The sequence below is a fragment of the Triturus cristatus genome, chromosome 11 (assembly GCF_964204655.1).
Source record: "Triturus cristatus chromosome 11, aTriCri1.1, whole genome shotgun sequence".
In the NCBI taxonomy this organism is placed as follows: domain Eukaryota; kingdom Metazoa; phylum Chordata; class Amphibia; order Caudata; family Salamandridae; genus Triturus; species Triturus cristatus.
Genome location: NC_140594.1, coordinates 649755710 through 649769748, shown reverse-complemented (window position 1 = coordinate 649769748; position 14039 = coordinate 649755710). Strand labels below are relative to the sequence as shown.

Sequence of the window (14039 nt, the reverse complement as noted above, 5' to 3'; positions counted from 1 at the left end):
AGTTGTTAAACTTAGCGCCATCGCAGGGGAAATGCAAGGATGCACCACATTCTTGTAAATATGGTGCAGCCTTGCGTTTCTCAAGTGGGGGAGCGTGTCGTTAAGCCCAGGAGGCTAACGACACGCTCCACCACTTCTATTGTACATATCCCCTTCAGTTCTGGTGCAATACATCAATGATCTGTTGGTTGCATAGAAAACAAAAGAGGCTTGTGTGACAGATACAATTGCTCTAATGAACCATTTGGCAGTAGGTGGGCATAAAGTGTCAACATCAAAACTACAATTTTGCCAAAAAGAAGTTCTTTATTTGGGTCACAAAATTGAGAAAGGACTCAGGAAAGTGTCTCAAGAACAGATTAATGCAATTTTGAAAATGAATCCACCAAAAACTCAGAAAGTAATTTGAATGTTTTTGGGAATGGTTGGTTATTGTAGACAGTGGATTAACAGTTTTTCCTTGATAGCCAAGCCATTACAAAGACTGACACACAAAGACGTGTCAGATCCAATACATTTGGATGAGGAATGTATAAAAGCATTAGTGGAGTTGAGAGACAGTTTGTGTCGAGCATCCGCATTGGGAATGCCAGATTTCAATAATGATTTTGCATTATTTTGCAGTGAACATGACGGATGTGCACTTTCAGTTCTAACGCAAATGCATGGAACTGCACGCTGTCCAGTAGCATACTTTTCCGCCACGTTGGGTCCTGTGGCTGCAGCATTACCTGGTTGTTTGAAAACAGTTGCTGCTAATTGCATGAGTTTGGAGCAGAGAGAAGTAATTGTAATGGAACATCCTTTGAAAGTGTATGTACCACATTCAGTTGAAATTTTGTTACCACGAACTCGCACACAGCATCTTACAAGCAGTCGGTTAACAAAATATGAAAGAGTGATTTTGGGAGCTGAAAATATGACAGTGACATTTAAATCCAGCTACCTTGTTGCCAAATCTGAGTTGTGAAGTGGCGATGGATGAAGCAGATCATGATTGTTTGGATGTTACTGAGTTGTGTACGAAACCGAGACCTGATTTTCCGGACACACCTTTGCCTGAATCAGATTTTGTGATGTTTTTGGATGGATCATGCTTGAGAGATCAAGCATGCTGCATATGCAATATGTACGGTAGTGAATGTCATTGAAGCATCATGGTTGAAAAGAGTGAGTTCATCTCAAGTAGCTGAATTAATTGTACTTACAAGGGCATGTTGTTTTGGAAAGCACATGAGAATAGCCATATTTACGGATGTGGTCCCAACGCGGATTTTTAACTTCTTCATGTTCACCTATTAAGGCTGTGAAAGGCTTCATGGAAGTAATGTACATGACTATGAGGGATTGTAGAATTTATTGATGAGGGAGCACATCCTTAACAACTGTCCAAACCAGCAGCTGCACCAGTACCTGGTGAACAACCTTCATCTGACCGCTCCCCAAGAATTGGGAAAGAATTCAAACAAATGGGTCTGCACCAGGGTCAAGCAGAAAAACAATGGTGGTGGTGATGACCAGAAGAAGCAAGATTCTTTTAAGACCCAAGAGAACAATGGGAAGAAAGGTAAAGACAAAAGGAGTCTTCACAAGTTCCCCAAAAATCTTCCACTGGGGGTGGGTCCCAAAACTCCTCTTCCTCTGGCAAGAGACCTTGGTGTTACCTGTGTAAGGAGAAAGGCCACAGAAAAAGGTATGCCAATTGCTCTAAGGCTAACACCAAAGAAACTACTACTGCTGCCTCTAAGGCAAGTAGTGCCCCTAGCACCAGTACAAGTATAAGTAGTGCCCTAAGGGATTAGTAGGGTTAACCTTGGATTCTGAAGTGGGTTCTGGTCTAGTCAGAACACCCACTCAGGCTGTCTTCGTCTGTGACAGTGGCATGGAACTTGCCACTTTACTTGGAAGTCCGACTAACTTGGGCAAGTACAGACAACAGCCACTGATTAATGGTCAGGAAGCTGCAGCATAAAGGGACACAGGGGCCAGTGTCACTATGGTGACAGAGAAACTTGTGTCTCCTGACCAGATCATATTAGGTCAAATTTACCAAGTGACCAAGCAATGTCAATACTGATCACTCCTTGGCAGTTGTGAATCTCAGCTGGGGAGGGGTAACTGGCCCTAATAGAGTTGTGGTTCACCCAGAACTACCTGTGGACTGTAAGTTGGGCAATGACTTAGGAAGTTCAGCCTGGTCTGAAGTGGAGTTCAGGACAAATGCAGAGACGATGGGATGAGGGAGCTCTGGATCCTGGGGAAATGGACCAGCTAGCGAAGGAGCAGGAAGGGTAAGGAATTAGCCTCCTCTCAGTGAGGATCCACAACTACCACTTTGAGAGCTTTCAAAAGGTTATCAAAGACCACTAAAATCACCATAACAGAAGGGTAAGGAATTATCCTCCTCTCAGACTCCCAGTGATGATCCACAACTACCACTTTGAGTGCTTTCAAAAGGTTATCAAAGACCACTAAAATAACCATAACGGTTGCCTGAATTAGTGCAAGGTGCTTCACTTAAGTAAGTGTGGACCATGTACTAAGCCAGCCTTCTACAGAGGTTGAGAACCTACCCAGTCTCTGTCACCTCCAAGGTGGCAGAGACAGGGTAGGTTCTCAACTGCACTCCACATCAGGACAGAATAGGAAAAGGCTGTCTACAGCCAGCTAACATTTAGCTTGTTCTCTGCATCCACCCAAGGGGGCCCTTTACTTTCCCTCTTTGGGTCGATGTTTTAGCACTACTGCAGGTATAATCTTTTTGCTTCAACTTTATGGTAGCGATTGGATGAATACACACTTATATAAAGATAATATTCCCAATCACTGTGTAGATTAGAAATTCAGTTCCTGATGAATTGCCTTTGATCAATTTCGACTACTGTGGCAAGAAACATGTCAAACAACCTATGCACTATTTCATCAGCTGATAAAGACCATCACTTACACCCATTACTTTTGAATTTAACTTAGACAAGGGGACCCACTAAATAAAAATATTATTAGGGTACTCGTTAACCAATTTTAGGTCACTCACATTTACACCAATCTACATCTCAGAGCCCATACACACACACCCTTGCTTCATGTCTGGCAAAAAGCCCCCTTGTGGGTGCCCATTGGGCATTGCAGCACTGCATGCCCTATGATGAAGCATGATACCCATCTGGGTGGGTGAGGGCTCTTGCTCCTGATCATTCAGATGTCCCCCATCTGGGTCCTTAGCTCTTTAGCACCAACCTGTTCTTTTTCTTTATTTATTTAGGAACTGCATACTCGATTAATAATTGGAACCCGTATGCTGGATCTTTGTGCACTCCTTGTCCCTTTTTTATAAATAGATCCTTAAGTTTTGCCATCAGCAGCCTTTCTTCTGGAGTCAGCGGAATATTCTATAGCACATTCATGGCACAGTTTTCACCTCAATGCATGTGGACCTTTCCCTTGTTTGCATTCCTCTGCTTTTCTTGTGTGCCATCCTGGTCTCTTCCTTGTGTCATTATGGTCTATGCATGAAGGCACACTCAGCTCTCTTTAATAAATCATGGTGGCTAACGTTACTCTCACATATCCTCTCCACTAGACATCTGTCTTTCAAATTCTAGTGCTCCTTGTTTCCTATTCTTAAGGCAGCCGATATCTTTCTCTCCCGTAGTAGTACTCCAAAGGACTGTAACTTATTAAGGAGAAAAGACAAAATGGAGAAAATAAGTCTTCAACATCAGAGTGATGAAACTTCATTTTGGAGAATTTTCAAATTAACAATCGCAGTATTACTATCTGAGCTTATATCTCCATATAGAATCAATCAATCAATCAGGGGTTTGTAAAGCTTAGCTACTTACACACAAAGGTCTCAAAACACTGGAGGAGGGGAGGCAACGTTGGGTGCTGGGGTCATCCGAAGAGCCAGGTCTTGGGGTCCTTCCTGAACTGGAGCAGTGTAGGGCTTAGCCGGAGTTGGAGGGGGAGGTGGTTCCAGGCCTTGGCTGCGAGGTAGGAGAAGGACTTTTCTCCTGTTCTAGTCTTGTAGATGCGTGGGATAATGGCCAGAGAGAGGTCGACTAATCAGAGGTTTCTCTTAGGTGTGTGGAAGGAGAGGCGGGTGTTTAGGTATGCTGGTCTGATGTTGTGGGGGGCCTTGTATGCGTGAGTGAGGAGCTTGAAGGTTATTCTTTTTTCAATGGGGAGCCAGAGGAGATCACGGAGGTGTTGGGTGATGTGGTTGTGATGGGAGATGTCTAGTATCTATCGTTCTGCGCCATTCCCTCCCTTGCCCAATAAGGATTGGTACTCTTGTCACCTTGCTTGAGTTCATTCTTGTTTGCACCTCTTGCATAACATCCTCACCTTGCTTACAAGAGATGTGTCTGCTTGAGGCAGCAGTTGTCATCTAAATCTCCTAGGAAGGTCATAGGAGGAGCTTGCTAACTGCAAGAAGGCGGTTTTGATTGAGAGCTCTGTTACTGCTTTGGCTTAGAGGCCGCATCTCTGCTGGTAGTCTGCAGTGGGGCAGGAACTCTATACTTGGTATTGTGCAGGAAATGTAGCATCCTTTGTGGGGAATGGCCCATAAGGTCCTTCTGGCCCTGGATCTGCTCCAAGTAGCCCTGACCTCACAGTGAAAGGCTGGCAATGCCAGGCATTGATCGGCTGAAGACAACAGAGCACTAGTTATCAAATCGAAGATATAGGAGCAGGAACGTTTATAGACTTTTGTGGGGGGCACTAGATCATGCTGAAAAAATAGGATAATACAGGGCTGCGAGGGTGAGTGACCGGGCTGCAGAATAAAAAGGAAAGTGGAATGGTTTAGTGAATGATTTCAAGTGGTTCACGTCTTTCCAGACTAGAGCCTCGTAACTTTACAATGACGACAAAACCATGGAATACAGGCTACACACTGCGGGACCCAGCCAGAATGCGAGTCCACGAAGGCTATAAAATGTTCATGTTTCCTAATTGCGCTGTAGCTCAGGCATTTCTCTCGTTGAAGAATGGGCACGAGTCTTAGCCACGTTTGGCAGTATTTGTTTTTACTCAATTGCTCTATGTCCTGGGGTTGGTTTTTGCATCATGTCTGATGGATGTAGATGTGTGCAGAACGAATTACCAAGATGCTGTTATCTCCTCTTAATCAGTTCTGAGTGTTTTTTCATGTTGCGCTACTGTGTCTCCAATTTCCACTCTCCCCTTTGCCCCACCCCACCACCAAGGCTGTGGTTCGTGGTGGAAGTGTTGTAGTACATGGTTATGATGGTACAAAAGTGAAAAGAATTGCTGGTCGTCCAAATCTAGTTGTAGAATGTTTTTGGGCTCCTCTTCCGGTGTTTTGCTCTTCCATGTTGGATTCATTTTTAGCAGCACTTGTGCATATTGTCACTGGAAACAACTAAAACTAAATCTCCTAGGAGTGGTAGGATTCCTCATCTTTTGTTAGGGACTTTTAGTCTTTTCACACTTAGCATATTAATCTTAATCATTGTCAAAGGGAGATTGATGTACAGCCTGGAATGATTCTAGATCCTGCCATTGGACAATCTGGTTTTCTTCTCCACGTCAAGTAACACCACAGAACTTTCTTTTGCTTCAGTGATCAACAACCCTCTTGGTGCTCCTGACCCCTCTGCGGGTTTCCCAGCATGCACTCCTCCCTCCTTACCCAGGCTCCTCTTACTGTCCCTTGAGCCCCTCATTCTTCTCTTCTTCCAACCTCGACTCTTTGATGATCAGCAGGGCTATTTAAAATGCTGGGCTGGAAGGGGAAGTACGTCTTTGGGGAATGTAGTTTTTACTCCGCCTGAGAGTTATTGGTTTCGACTCTCTTTGCTTTACCAAACTGATTTGCGATAGCTACTGGAGTAAAATAATGACTCACCCTTGAAAACATAAATCTGCCATTCCTCTTGTATTTACTCCTTACCAAGGAAACACTGTGACTTCAGCAGGCCATCTTTGATTGTAATACCCCCTTTCTTAGATGCCCCACTCTGTGCATTGTGATCGTTGGTATATCTCCTTCCACCTTGGTCAAGTTACCAACTTACAGTGGAAGGACCTGTGAAACACTTTGATTTCAGAGAAATGCATGAACACAAACGAGCTTCAAAAAGGTAGAAAAAATATTGCTATCCAAAAAACATATTGCAACAATATTTCGGTTCTTTTTTCAAAATGTTTTTATTTCAGTTTTCGTAATATTTATTTCAGCTCTTCTCAGTCCTCAGTGATGTAGTTGCATTAAATGATAGTGCAATACTCAGTTTCCAAATGGCTTAGAAAGAAAGTTGAATTACCAGCTCATTTACATTTTCCTATCAATTTGACACTCCCTGGAGTACAGAACCGAGTCACGGATAGTTCTTTTTAAACAGGCTTAACCCATTCCTCCAAGTGTAAAGTCTGCGAGAAACCCGTTTGCAGCCAAATTATGATAAGATATGAATAGAAATGGGTATCTAACGAACTCTTGTTTTTTCATCTCACATGTATTAAAATATAATTGAAATGTGTTTAGCATACAAATATGTTATTTATACAGAAAAAGATAACTGGTATGGCAGTGGGCACCATGTGTAATGTCTCTGTCTGCGTCCACAGAAGGAAACTACCTGTTGACAGTCTGCCTCCTGTCAAATTCCCTGCCTCCACCAGCGACATACACGTTTAGTTAGCAGAGTATTAACTTTACAGTACTAACAGGAAAGAAATTAGAAAAAATTATAAATAAAATGCAAATATTAGTCTAAGGAAGAACTACTGGCGTCCTGAGTCCCGTTCGCAGCTATAAACTCAAACCCAAGTTTTTTGTTCTGCAATCTTCCTTCTGGGAATCTTCCATTCAAAACCCGGGGGGAAGTTTTTCCTTCAGGTTTTAATGCTCCACTGCAGCCCTAGTCCAAAGGCCTCTCAAATGACCAGACTCTTTCCCTCGGTCAGCCATGCACTTTGACTCCATGACCTGTAAATACAGAGAATAATGTCCCCCATGCTCGCATCTGGAAACATCCCGCCTCCCACACCCTCATCTTGCACGCACCATCCATATACATCCCATTTCGCTTTATACTTCTTGCCAGCCTCCCTACTCTCAAATGTTCGGCTATAGAAGCAACATTTGTCCTGCCTTCCACCGCTCCTTGGGTCCTTCACAATCTGTTTGCTTTGACTTCCAGTTGATAAAGGCAGTATTAGATTTTTCAGGAAGTGTTGCCCAGGCGACTAAACACGCCCATTAATACTGTGTAATTCTTAGTCGACTGGTGTGTTTTACACTACAGGTCCTCTATAATTCTCCAAAGAAAGAGATCGTATGTCCAGTTTGTCCAATAAGAGAAGTAGGAAGGAATGTCACCAGCCAAATGTTCCTCTCCCACTACAGTTTATCAAAAATAGTTCTTATAACTAACCCAAAAGGCATTCCAAATGTGATACTGCACAGATGACCTCATGAATTCAAGTCAGTCACAAAATCCAGACGACAAAGCCCTTCCGCTTTTAGGTTTTGTGTGAAGTTTAAGTCTTTTTCCCTGTACAATGCATTCCCTTGGTCATCAAATGTCTACATGCCACGCAGGTAAGATGCACATCAGACTCCCCCAAACCTCTGATATTCAACCTCCCTCGTATACACAACTGCAGAGAGATCCAGCTCCCGCTTCGTTCAGTTAGCGCTCGCCTCCTTGTCGTCTTGATGATTCAAAAGCCTGTTTCTTCCTGGATTACAAGTGGCGCCCTTGATCACTTCCAACCACCTGCAGAGACAAGGAGAGAGCAAGAGAACACTGAGTGCCAGAAGAGTCCTGAAGTCATGGAGCTCTAGAAGACCATGCGCGTTTCTTGGCCAATCTGAAGGCTGTCCCTCAAGCCCGTCAAGATGCCAAAGGCCAACGCTTTCACGACAGAGGTGGAGATGACAGTGTCAATGCAGTGTCTCTTGCAGCCTTTCAAACACAGACGTTTGTATGTGATGTCACTGTGAAAACAGCATGGAGCACTGCCGGTGAGAAGTGAGCTAGACCGGAAGAGCATTCTCATTGCTTTATTTCAGTCACAAAGGATCATAAAAGAACACAGCACAGTGCACAATATGAGGCAGATAATTGAACATAAACAAGTAAAAGCATCATATAGAAAAGGTAAGACAGAGTCACATGAGTTAAAAAAAAAATGAATACATCATAAAGTGCTTTTCATGGGCCAAGATCACACAGCATGTCCCAAAAAAAAAAATATATATTTTTTTTTAACAGGTCACATGGCATCTCCATAAAACTGTATTTAAGATCACATAGATTTAAGAACGTGCAGTGCGTCATAAGGTGCATTTCAAACGCTTTATCCATAGTGCCTGCCAAAATCTAGATAGACCAAAAACCACAACTCTACGCGTATCAGTAAACAGAATTCTTAGGACTTCTAGATAGTGGCCCCTGCCAACTAGTTTGCAAAGTGGTAATATCCATTTTTTCCTCAGAAGTTTATAGTTAGGACAGAAAAATAAAAGATGAAAAATAGATTCAGGGGTAGAATTACATGCCGGACAAAGATCATCCATAGGGACATGATTTCGCCACTTTTTGCTAAAAAAGTTTCGTGGGTATAGTCTTATATTGAAAAATATATGCTTTCAAGGGTGGACCTTTTCTGATAATAGTCTTATATCGAAACTGAAAGACTAATTTACAGGCCAAAGGGGGGACAATTTCATCTAATGTTTCCTCAAAACAGGGAACCGATTTAAAATTTAGAAATTCAGTAATCAATCGGCCCACCGCTTCAGCTACGATTTGGAATGACGTCGCTTGCCAGAATTTTTCTTTCAGGCTCTTTCGAGATATATCTACCAAGCTGTCTGGGTCAATCCAAAAGCCCTCCATCCCAAGTCTCACCAGTAACTCTCTTATTGATCTAAACCAGGGGATCGAGGTTATTGACTTCAATAGCTCAAGAAGTGGCTCCCTATATGGCAAGAGTTCGTCCACAGCCTATGCCAGAACATGAGAAGTTTATAGCTTAGCTTATGTGCTAGCTGCCTTTGTGCGAGATCCAGGTATAGTGGCAGCAGCGGGGTGCTTGCAGGTAAATCTACCCAAGATCTAATGAAACAGTTCTCAATTGTGGACAAACAATTTGTCATCCCAATGCCCCACAGTTCGGCTCCATAAAGTGCCCAACCTAAAACATTTGTGTTATAGATTTCCAGAGCCGGTGCAAGTTGTTTTGACAAAGTTTTCCTGAGTATTTTAATTATGTTGGCAGTCTGGTGTATAAGTTGCATTTTAACTTTCTCGATATGTGTTGCCCAATTTATTGTTGGTGTCAGGCGAATGCCTAGATAATCGAAGGCATCAACTTGCTCCAAGTTAGTACTGCCAGCTAGCACAGGTCTTTAAGTGGGGTTTGCCGGTCCTTTTCTAAAAATCATATATTTAGTTTTAGATTCATTTAGCACCAGCCCTCGCCCATTGAAGAATTTAATAAAAATCATTTAAAAGCTGCTGCAAACCCTCCTGCGATTTTGAGATTAAAAGTGTGTCATCAGCAAAGAGAAGGGCGGGCACTCTCTTATTGTCAATTTTTGGGGCATCACAGCCATCTCTGTCTAAAAAATGTACAATATCATTAATAAAAAGAATAAAAAGTGTGGGGGCTAGAACACAGCCCTGTCTGTACCACACTGAACTGGGAACAGATCTGTAACTTGGCTATTTGGGCAACATCTCACCTGTGCTGTGTCGATGAATGTAATCTAATTAAAATGTCTAAAAGATTGCTTGGTATGCCCTGCTCCTTTAAAACCCTCCCAAGACTTGCACGTGGGACAAGGTCAAAGGCAGACCGCAAATCAACAAAGGCCACATAGAGCTTTCCTCCCTTGACTTGCACTTCTTTCCAGTAGATACACAATAGGTGAAATGTTTGATCCAGGGTACTTGTTTTCGCTCGAAAAGCTGCTTGAAGCTCACTCAGGGTACTGGACTCAAGAATCCAGTCCTGTATACGGCCCAATATTTGCTTACAAAAGATCTTCTGCAGGGAGTCTATTAAACTAATGAGCATATAGCTGGATGACCTCGTTCTGTCCCCCGTTCTATAAATGGGAACGACCTCTTCATTCTTTCATGATGAAGGAATAGGGGTACCATTGAGAACTGAGTTGGTAAGGAAATGTATATAAAGACCCCAGAGTGTTGTATCCTCCTTGTAAAGATCATTTGGTATCCTGTCTGGTCCGGGGGCACGGGCCGAGATACACGAGCAAATTGAAGCTTGCGTTTCTTTAATAGAGAAAGAAAGACTTCCGCCCTCATTTACAGACCCCAGGCCTAGACCCTGAAATGTCTCCTCAACTGTAGCATCACTTGACTCATAGAGAGAGCCGAAATATACTACCCAGTCTTCTGGCTGGACTGTATGTTCTAGGGCTCTCTCTTCTCCTTTCAGCCAGTATGTTGCTATGCTCCAAAAGCTCTTTGAGTCTTTGGCTGACAGTGCTTTTCGTAGGGATGACCACAGAGAGCCTTCCCACTTCTTCTTTGCTGATTCAATTGCTCGCTTATATTTAGCTCTGCAGGCCACTATCGCCGGGACACTCTATGTGAGTAACCGCGCGCTTTATAAATACCCATTTTCATTTAATTTAATTTCAAGAGCGCCTTCTTATGGAGCCTACAATCCTTGTTATACCAAACACCCTGCTTCACTGACCTCCGATGTGTACTAATGCTTTCCTTCTTTTGAGGATTTGGTGATTTTCCAAGTAGTTCCCCTAATTCATTATATAGGGATTCATGTCTAGGGCCCATTATCTCCACAACATAGTCAAAAGTAATGCTGGCTATTTCCTCCAATAGTAAACAAACCTTGCTCTTGGCCATATCTAAGACCCCTGGATGAGCCTCCACCCAGTCCCATTTAATTGTCTACCGATTTTTGGAGATTGTCAGGGTACCTAGGTCTGGGCAGCTCCTTTTAGCAGGCTTTGCAATACCCTGCTTAATTAAGGTAAGTGCTAGGGCATTATGGTCACTATCGACCCTTTTAACCACTGTCATGTCTTTTACTAAATGCCACAGATTGAGGGATATCAGGCAATAATCTATCCTACTTTCATAACCTAGCTTATTGAAAGTAGGATTCACATATGGATCAGAGGATGTCCTTCCATTCGTGGCTCTCAAATCATGTTGCATTGTGAGAGCCATTAACTGGGCACCTCTCTAGGACCATCTTACTACTGGGAGATCAAACGGTGGGATATGCCACTCTCTATCCCACTCATCAGTCAAGTCTGCAGGGAGTGGAGCACAGGGTTCAAATGTACAGCTAAAATCACCCGTCACTAATACAGGCAAATTGTCTGCATAATGTGACAGGACAAGATCTAGGATGTGCAATGTATTGGTTTCCTCTTGGGCCCACTCTATTGTAGACATTAAATATCCTCATTTTTGCACCACTACAAAAAGTGAGCTCCATTGCTAGAATATCTTCAGTATCAACCTGTAAGAGTTTAACTTTAACCCCTGGGTCAATTTTCACTTATACTGCTAATCCCCTAGAGGGTCTACCCAGCTCTTTTCTTTTTGCATTAATGGCATAGGTGGAAAAACCATTTCTGTGCGGGCATTGCAAGCTCCAGGTTTCTTGAAAGAGGTTTACATCGAAGGAGTCTACAAAGGAGCACCATTCAGGGTCCCCCAGTAGCTTGGAAATCCCGGCCACATTCCATACGAGTACCCCTAACGAGTGAATGGCCGGTTCTCCTCCCCTCTGCAGCTTCTACATCTCCCAAGGGTAGGGCAGCCACAACCGCACTACCCACCAAAGGAACAATCTTAACAGTAGCTTCTGGGTCAGAACCTAGGTCAACAGGTGGAGGAATTATAATTAAAGATGGACTAATAAGTGGCATTACAAGGGGGCTTAAAGACCCTGTCCTATTACAGGTGTCATCTGCACTTCAGGCAATGATCAACTGTACTCTCTACATTCACCCGTGTTTTAACGCAACAGCGATCAAACTAGAACATCTGACGTGCTGCAGATCACGGATGAGGTGCACCAAGAGCTGTGGGGCACCTTTTGATAAAGGACTAGCTACACGTGCTACAGATCAGTTTACTTCAGGTGGCAGTGCTTGGCTAGGCTTCAGATACGGTGATTTCACCAATTACACATTTCATATTTCATCCGTACATATTACAAAAAAACCAATGTAATTAGCACCGTATAAATTAATGTGTCTCCCCAGTTACTGATAAGTTTAGCTGCTCGTTAAGTTAACATACATGTACTGTGTTATGCATCATTGCGTTCATACTTCCATTCATGTACCCAAAGTCTTTCTTGCATTTAAACACTCACCCTTCAGTAATACAACAGATACACAAATAAAAATCATATAAATGATTAATTAAAAGAATAAAAGTATACAGGAAACATTGGCGGTAGATAGGATTGATGTTGATGGCTTTACATAATTTTTTACCCTCGCTACTCCATCTATTGTGGGTAGGGCAAAGGTGGAGTCTTATTGTTCTAGTATCAACCCTGTTTATATCAACATTGGTTAAGACGGGGGCATGGCCGGGGAGGGGACCAGGCAAGACGCGTTTCACCTGAGCTCCGCATGGATGCCCCCCCGCCCCATCCCCCTCATTTAACGGTGAATCCCGGCAAGAGCTGCGAATACCCATGGGCTCCCCACCTCTGGAGAACAAGGGGCGAGTCAAGGGCCCTCCCTGAGCCTTGGGGCTTCCCCAGTCAAAGGAGACTTGATCATGCCAGGCAGCTGGGGAAAATGCCGCGGCCATCTTGGGGCTGTGCCGTCAGAGGCCTATGTATTGGTGCTCAGGCCTATCAGAGCAAGACAGGGGCTGCCATGGAGATGGCGAGAGAACCCATTACCAGCGCTCTGCCCTGGACGTCTCAGAGGGCCCCCAAAAGAACCGCCGCAGGTCTACCACGTTCACAGTGAGTAATGTGCGACGGGCCCACAGAGAGGTATGGTGATGACGTACCCCGCAGTGGGCCCGCCTTGATGATACCCAGGAAAGGAGTTTGTGGGTGGAACCCTAAGGAGCCGTCATTAATTTGGTAGTTGCATCACCCCACGAGGGCGCAATTAGAGTTAGCACAACAGACAAGCCCAAGCTGCCCGTTAACTTGGCTGATGTAGTAGCAGCATCCCCTTGTGCCTGTCTGGGAATGTGGGACAGGCAATTGTGCATCACAATACCCAATAGGACCTATATGACCTGTGCTTTCCTTCATCTCTTGCCGCCCATTGAGCAGAGCGTGAGTTCATATTGCCCCAGGCAGCAGCATAACTGCCCATTGCACAGGAGGTGCTCACAGACTAGAAGCCCCCTACCTCTGACTCAGAACTGGTCAGACAGCCCCACATCATAAGACTGAGGGGGAATCATGAACCTTGGGTGCCAGTTGGAGTATTATTTTGGGGCATTGCTAGCAGACCTGTCCTTGATAGTTTCTGTCAGTCCACGGGCATTCCCCTCCATGACTATGGCGATGAACAGGGCAAAGAATACCCACTCCTCCTCTATCAGAGACATGCTTGAAAAGCAAGAGCCCCCTTATATTTTGAGGGGAAACCCCTGATGCAGCCTCCTGGACCGGGGAGAGCCCAGACACATAGGTGCCGGCAACCAAAGAAGACATATAGCTTCTGCTTGCTGAATTTCGCATTTATCTCGCATCGCTTCAGCAGGACTTTGCTAGGGCCCTCACTGACCTCGACCAGTCCTTGCAGCAGACTGATTCTCATCTGCCAACAGTGTAGTCAACAGTGACAGGACATACTCTGGAAAATGTGAACTGCATTACTTCCATAGAGAGGCTAGACCGGGCACATTTGGCATTCCAAGACAAGATTGATGACCTCAAAAACTGCTAGAGACCTAATAACATACAGATCACGGGTATAGCAACTAATGCCACACATGCAGACCTAGGGGCCCAAGTCCAGGCGCTTTTTATGTACTTCTTACAGCTACCCGATGACCAGTCCATGC

The 14039-nt window shown here is 44.1% G+C and overlaps 1 protein-coding gene across 4 annotated transcripts in view; it reads right to left on the bottom strand.

The window, feature by feature from the left end:
* Positions 1-6155: 6155 nt before the first annotated feature.
* The window catches only part of FARP2 (FERM, ARH/RhoGEF and pleckstrin domain protein 2), a 1344877-nt gene continuing 1336993 nt past the window's right edge, over positions 6156-14039 (bottom strand). For 2 of the 4 annotated variants that reach the window (XM_085634160.1, XM_085634161.1), the window contains exon 27: positions 6156-7754. In XM_085634160.1, the coding sequence (XP_085490286.1) occupies positions 7664-7754 (91 nt within the window). In that variant the 3' untranslated portion in view covers positions 6156-7663. The remainder of the gene's footprint in view (positions 7755-14039) is intronic. The other 2 variants (XR_014970597.1, XM_085634162.1) reach the window with 1 other exon arrangement.